The 7,270-nt window shown below is 47.2% G+C and overlaps 1 protein-coding gene across 1 annotated transcript in view; it reads right to left on the bottom strand.

Annotated features, from left to right (window-relative positions):
• Positions 1–1,653: 1,653 nt before the first annotated feature.
• Positions 1,654–7,270, bottom strand: part of LOC113405450 (ovostatin-like) — a gene marked incomplete at its 5' end in the record, with an annotated part of 23,692 nt that continues 18,075 nt past the window's right edge. The window contains 5 exons of the mRNA XM_026646663.1: positions 1,654–1,718; positions 2,076–2,178; positions 3,167–3,235; positions 3,801–3,891; positions 4,279–4,403. Of these exons, the coding sequence (XP_026502448.1) occupies positions 1,654–1,718; positions 2,076–2,178; positions 3,167–3,235; positions 3,801–3,891; positions 4,279–4,403 (453 nt within the window). The remainder of the gene's footprint in view (positions 1,719–2,075; positions 2,179–3,166; positions 3,236–3,800; positions 3,892–4,278; positions 4,404–7,270) is intronic.

Genomic DNA, 7,270 nt, shown 5'->3' with positions numbered 1-7,270 from the left:
CTTCATGGAAGGAAGCATCAGGCCTAAGTTCAGGTAAAAATGACACACGTTGTCATGGACCCCTGTGATTAGAAGGGTGAAGTGCAATGAAATGGCCCTTTCTGTGACTGAACATAGAGGAAAATAGGAAACATGATCACTTGTTCATCGTTCACCACAGTCCTGGAGGAAAAAGCAAAGCAGAAACATCAGTGAGAACAAGGCAAACACAGAATTCATAGATTCTAGGAGAGCATGAATTCAGTCTTGAATACTGTGTACAGATGTGGTCGCCACATCTCAAAAAAGATATATTGGAATTGGAAAAGGTTCAGAAAAGGGCAACAAAAATTCTTAGGGATATGAAGCGTCTGCCATATGAGGAGAGATTAATAAGACTGAGACTTTTCAGCTTGGAAAAAAAAAACTAAGGGGGGATATGATAGAGGTCTATAAAATCATGACTGTTATGGAGAAAGTAAATAATGAAGTGTTATTTACTCCTTCTGATAGCACAAGAACTAGGGATCACCAGATGAAATTAATAGGCAGTAGTTATAAAACAAACAAAAGGAAGAATTTTTTCACACAACGCACAGTCAACCTATGGAACTCCTTGCCAGAGGATGTTGTGAAGGCTAAGACTATAACAGCATTCAAAAAAGGAATTAGATAAGTTAATGGAGGATAGGTCCATCAGTGGCTATTAGCCAGGATGGGCAGGTATGATGTCCCTAACCTCTGTTTGCCAAAAGATGGGAATAGGCGACAGGGGATGGATCACCTGATGATTACCTGTTCTCTTCATTGCCTCTGGGGCACCTGGCATTGGCCACTGTCGGAAGACAGGATACTGGTCTAGATGGACATCTGGTCCGACCCAGTACCGCCATTCTTATGTTCTTAATCTCTGGGTTAGGGGCCCAGCTCACTTCTGCTGCACAACTATACTGAGGGCAGAATTGTGAGGCTGGACCAAGGAATCCAGCTGTTGGATACATCTGTAGCTCCAACAGCCCAGCCCTGCAAGTAGCAGCCAACATGATGTAAGAATGCTGCATTTCCAGGAATTGAACTGGGGCCTCACATGTCAGGTGAGATGTCTCCCACTGAACCATCAATACTCCAGCCCCAAGAATGACGTCAGTATGAGCCAGCTTTCTCTCCAGAAAGCATTTCACTGATTCACTGGCTAGAAATGGGATTTCCATGAGTCCCAGCTCCCTGTGAAATGGCCAGGTGGGTACCTGGAAGAGGCAGGCTTTAAAGGGCTGATTAGAAAAGCACTGCATTTTGGAAGATGCTAGCGCTTATATAATACTCTTCAGCCATTTTCCATCAGTCTGATTTTATGCACTTGGACTCCAATGCTGCAGAGGGCAGAGCTCTTCCTGGGAACTGCTGAGTGCCCCCAACTCCCATCAATTTTGGGAACTTGGCATCTGGCAGGATTGGGCTCTTACATGAAAACAACCTTGTCTCCCTACTCTTTGATCAGGCTGGTGGAAACTAGATAACCCTAACCTACAGGAACTTCTATCAACTTCTTTACCCCACCTCTGTCCATCTACTCAGTGCAGCTCCCCATTTACCTCACCTTTCTTCTTGCTCTCCACTCACCGCCTTCTCCTTGTATCTGCTCAGTGTCTCCAGCTCTCACTTACCTTTCCAAGGCTATTCGTTGCTTTCAGGGGCAGCTTCATTGCAGAGTGACTTGTATTCTGCAACAGCATGTTCGTCTGGAAGAGATGGGAACATTCCCATTGCAGTAAGAAGTCACTCCATCTCTGATGCCCATCACACAAACCTCCCCTCCCTGTGGAGTATCCCTAATCCATAGAAGCTCAGAATGGATCTCTTTGAAATCTTCCCAGTTCTAGCCCATTACCTATTCCACATTCAGCACATATGGCCTGAGCCAAAGCTCATTGAAGTAAACAGGTGTCTCTCCATTGACTTGAGTAGGTTTGGCTCAAACCCCTATTGAGTTCCAAGGCCCTCATCAGCCTCCCAATTGTAATGGCCCTCCATCAGCTTTAGTAAATGCAGTGACACTTCCCCCCACTTGGTGTGTGGTCTAAACAAAGCCCTCCTACCTGTTTCATAGTAATCGTAGATCAGCACTGAAGCTGGTTTGATGTTGGACACAGGAAGGTCTTGTTCAACAGAGAAAGAGAAACTGATAGTCTTCCGTGAGACCTGGGAATGTGAGGGACAGAGATGGGCATCAGCTTTTATTCATAGAACACTGACTCCTCTGTAAAGGGTCAACCCCAGGAACTGCTAAGCTGTGGTGGGTTCCCAACACACACATCTCCTGTGTGCATGATGCACTCCAGCCCTGGCATCCATTATTTACCTGCCTGTATCTGTCATTTTAGAAACAGTCTTAGAGAATTTTTTTAAAATGTTATTAGTTCCAATTTTCCTCTCCTTCTTGTATTGCTGTGATCCTCAGTCATCATGAGTCCCAATACACAGGGCTCAGAGGAAGCAAAAACAACTTCTAAATCCCCAATGGTCATGACATTGAAGTCTAATGTCTTGCAGTCCCTCCAAGCATAGAAGTGAGGGTGTGCATCCCATGGAGAAGCTGGGAATCTCCCCTTTCCACTGGTGTAAACACTCCCTGCAGGGCCTCAAGGGAATCAACTTTAAAAATGCGACATTTTTTTCTGACTAGAAAAGCTGCTTCTGTGGCAGGACTGTGTTCTGCTAGCTCTAGTCCTGAGGCAGGTGCAGTTTGATTGGAGGGAAGGTGGAAATTCTCTATGTGGCAGGTGTGAGGAGGAGAAGGAGCATCAACATTTCCAGACCAGATAAAATTAGTGCTCCATCTAGTGCAGTATCCGGTCTGTGCTGGTGGCCAGCACCAGCTGCTTTAGAGGAAACCCCCTAGTGGAGCTGTGTGCACACTGGGGAGGTTGCTCCCTGGCCCCCAGCAGTCAGTGTCTGAAAGGAGGAAACATTTTGTGTGTGTTTTATTTTGAATAAAAGAACAGGAGGCTGCTGGAAGCTGCTGAGGGATTTGGAATGTTAGAATAGTTTCAGGGTAGATGGATTAATGGGCAAAGGTGCATGATCAATGCAGTTTATCACACATATGTGGAGTGGCTATGCATGTATCTTCTATGCAAAATTAAAACCTGCTAAACCCAAACCAAAGAATTGATTTTCCAGAACTCACACTCTCCAGATAGAAGAGGACGTGGTTTTGCTTGGTTTCTACCTGCATCACTTTCTGATCCTCACGAAGCTTTAGATGAGGAAATGTGGGAAACATTAAAATATTAATAATCACTGAAAGCAAGACACCCCAGAATCTGCAGTAAATGACTGAGTCAAAGTGTTATCTAATGGATAGCATGGGTCAATAAAAATAATCACTTGATAGAGACCCAAGTGTGTAGTGGCTTTGTCAGGAAATGCACATACCTAAACAGTTATACAGGAGACAGTCAGTTTGGAATTCCAGTTGGTTAATCTAATCCAGTGATCCTCAACCTTGTCCATATTAGGACACCTCCCTTCCCTCAATCTCACTCCCATTTAATCAGGCTCTATCTGGGAACTCCGTCAAGTTTAGCAATCTAGGAAACAGGGTAGTTGTGACACCCTGACCCCTGCTCAGGACTCCTGGAGGGTGTGACCCCCAGGCTGAGAATACACAATCTATTCAAGTGCTACAGACACGTTAAAATCCCTTGGAAAGTGTTTTCTCAGTGCTAACCAGGCCCCCTTTTTTATCCAGTCCATGTTGTAATATTCTGTAACCCCCTCTTCCCCTGAGGTGGCTTATTCATGTCACTGCCATTCCTTACCTTCTGCAGGGATGAACTGACAGGTACGAAGCCAGAGAGCATCTTGACGTCGATAATGGCCATGTTGGAGATATTGCGTTTCCCGGCATAACTGAAATGGGAGGGACTGGGTCACTCTGGACCATGAATGTGGAGGAAACACAATGACACCTTCGGCTCCAGAGCACACACAGCCTGCAAAGGCCTTTTCGAATTGCATGTAATTGCTGATCATTTATTAACATGGAAGAGGTGTGGAAATGACCAATGATAGATGTCCAAGAAGGGGACAAGTATCCCCAGGGAGGGACAGTTGTCTGGAAAGAGGGGGTATCCCTGGGGTTTGGGGTAAGTGTCTAGCAGGCCAAGGCGATTAGTACCCTCAGGTATTTTACACAGACCATCTAATAGCACTTTAATATTTGTAATCTGTTCTTTCAAAAGCCATCCCGTCTTAACCAGCCAGTTCTTGTCATCCAGGCAACTGAAGGGAGGTTACCTGGTTGAGAGGACGATGTCAAACTTTGCCCGGAAACTGTCTGCGCAGGAAGCATTTGCCGTCTGCACTGAGAGAGAGAACCCAGAAGTCTTATTGGGAAGAAGGATGTTGTATCTCAGGGTTGTCTGGAACAGATGAAAAATGGTAATGAAAATTATAAATCAGTCTGAGCTATTGAACCACCTGTTGTGGTGCCTAGCAACCCCTTTTTTGCTCCATGCCTGGAGAAATCCTGACTGAATGCACCAATTCCCCAACGGTAACATTTAGTGACTGGAGAACTACTTCAGCAAACCACCAAACTGCCAAGCTCTCCATCAGTAACATTAAAAACCTTCCCTTCCCCACAACTGAGGTTCCATCCAGCTGAACAATGTAAGGAATAAGTGTGCCACCAAGTGGCCAGACAGAAGTGTGGGGAAAAAAACATGTTAATCCCCATTAGCCTTTTGATCTGCCTAGGGATTTATAGGGTTCTCATCACCAATGTATCTGCATCTTATAAACTCTGTGAAGTAGGGAAATGCTATCACTGTGACCGAGGAGGATATGTCTGGATCAGATTATGAATTCTATTGTACACTATGTGTTGAACACTAGTCTGGACTTGTGCAAGGGTAGCCTGTTGCACTGCATTCCAGACAGCTGCCCTAGCTCCTTTCTGAAGGACCATCATCAGAGTCATCTGGGGCTACTGATTCTGAATGACTGAACTATTGGTCCAACCCCATAGAACAATGGTCTCTACACTGGGCCCACAAGGGTAGGGGGCAAGCATAACTGGGGGATCTGGAGCATCTCAGTTCGAGCACATGGCTCAGAGTCATGGCCCTATTTAAGAGCAAGATTCTGCTCTGTGCAGGGGCCCATCCACTGCAACATGTAAGAAGGGCTTGAAAGAGAGAGGGCAGGAGAGAGTTTCAGGCTAAGCAGAGTCTGACAAACCAGGGACTTACAGAAGGGATGAGATCAGACTCGGGACAGTGCATCTCAGGGCTTCTGTTATTTTCAAAGATCTGTAATTCTTGAATGCTTTAAAAGTAAAGCCATGATGATTAAGGAACATCTTTGCTAAGTCTGTGTTCCTTACTTTCCTGCCAGAGACCCAGTAGAAGCCCAGAGACCCTTAACCTAGTTGGGACTCTGATGGAGAATGAGTAAGCAACTGGGAGGCTTGAGAGGTTTCAGGATCCAGGGCAGCTGGATGGCAGCACCCCATATCCCAACAGATCTGAGCTTCTGAGTGTGCTGGGGAGTCTCAGAGCTAGAAACAGTGACTAGACTCTACCCAGAGCCAATTGACTTGGATTGGGCCCTCTCACAACAATGATTGGGCCCACTCACAACAGACTGATGACTATACGGAGGGTACTGCACCAGGTTGTAACAATACCCATTTTACAGACGGGAACTAAGGCACATAGAGATTAAGTGATTTGCCCAAAGTCACACAGGCAGCTTTGCCAAAGCCAGGAATTCAACCCAGATCCCCTGAGTCCAGTGCATCGATCACATCACCATTCTTCCTCTCACTGATTGTGTTGTCTGGAGATGGCAAAGTAGGGTTCAAAGTTTGTTCACCTTTAGTTTGATGTTTGTCTAGGAGGATCCTTTCACCATGACTAGCACACTATATGGGTTAAGATTCAAGGTGCAGCCACTCAGCAGGAACAAGAGGGGCAGTGCTATTCTAAATGGCTTCTATTGTTAACCTCTTGGCAGCTGCTATTTTAATGGATGAAATGTTTCTAAAGAGAGGTGCACAGAGTTTTGGCCTCTCAGAGTTAGCCATTATAAACTATAGCAGCTCTTTGGGGTTTTTGACCTCATAATGCTTGTGTTCCCAGTTCTGGCTGCATCATATGACATTTTCCCCACCCATTCAATGCTGCACTGCTTCACTAGAGCTTTTCCTGTGGACCATCCTTGTTGCAGTGATTTACTCAAGGTCACTCTGTGAGTCAGTGGAAGAGACCGAAAGAGGACCCACGTCTTCTCCCTCCCATTCCTGTGTTGCAGTCCGAAGACCACAGCTTAAGGACTGAATTCTGATGTGTTTTCTGCCAGGGAGATGGGCTCCTCTGGGAGGATGCAAATCAAAAAGCCCAGAGTGAAGCATGTGAGAGCTAGGGACAAGACATGGTCAGTAGAAGGGAACTGGCTCTGGGATAGACTGCCAGAGGAGATCAGGTGAATACAGAGACTGACCATCTTTAGGAAATCCTGCAAAACCTTCCTCTTTGGAAAAAAAAATCTTTCCACCATAGCAACAGTGAGACTCACAACACTTACGGTGCTCATCTACAGGGGCAGCTCTAGGCACCAGCAAAGCAAGCACGTGCTTGGGGCAGCCCATTTGCAGCGGCAGCAGGGATCCAGCATGGGAGCTGAGAACCAACAGGGGGCCCTGGGAGCTGTAGTTCCTTGGTTAGCTCCCTGCCTATAGAGCCAGCCCTGGAGCAGGGAAAGAACTACATTTCCCAGCATTCCCTTGGCCACTACCAACAGGAAAGAGGGGGTGAGGGAGTGAGGAAGCTGAGACCTCGTGCTACAGCCTGCTTTGAATGGAGAGCTGCACTGGGAAGGTAAGGATACCATATTTTAACATTCAAAAAATAGGACATTCCACGGGGAGGGAGGGTAGCCCCACCCTGCCACCATCCACTCCCTTCGACTGCCCCCCACAGAAACCCCAACCCATCCAACCCCCCTGCTCCCTGATCACCCCCTCCCGGGACCCCTGCCCCAACTGCCCCCCAGGACCCCACCCCCTAGCTAAGCCCCACTGGTCCTTGTTCCCTGATTGCCCCCTTCCGGGACCCCACCCCCTATCTAAGCCTCCCCTCTCTTTGTCCCCAACTGCCCCCTCCTGAGACACACACCCCCCAAGTTCCCCCCTAGGACTCCACCCCCTACCTGTCCCCTGACAAACCCCTGGGACTCCCATGCCTATCCAACTGCTGCCTGTCCCCTGAGTGCCCCCCCAACCCCC

The sequence above is a fragment of the Terrapene carolina genome, unplaced genomic scaffold, assembly GCF_002925995.2.
Source record: "Terrapene carolina triunguis isolate 2854851 unplaced genomic scaffold, T_m_triunguis-2.0 Scaffold37473, whole genome shotgun sequence".
In the NCBI taxonomy this organism is placed as follows: domain Eukaryota; kingdom Metazoa; phylum Chordata; order Testudines; family Emydidae; genus Terrapene; species Terrapene triunguis.
Note: the sequence above shows the minus strand (reverse complement) of the source record. Positions and strands in the feature narration are given on the sequence as shown.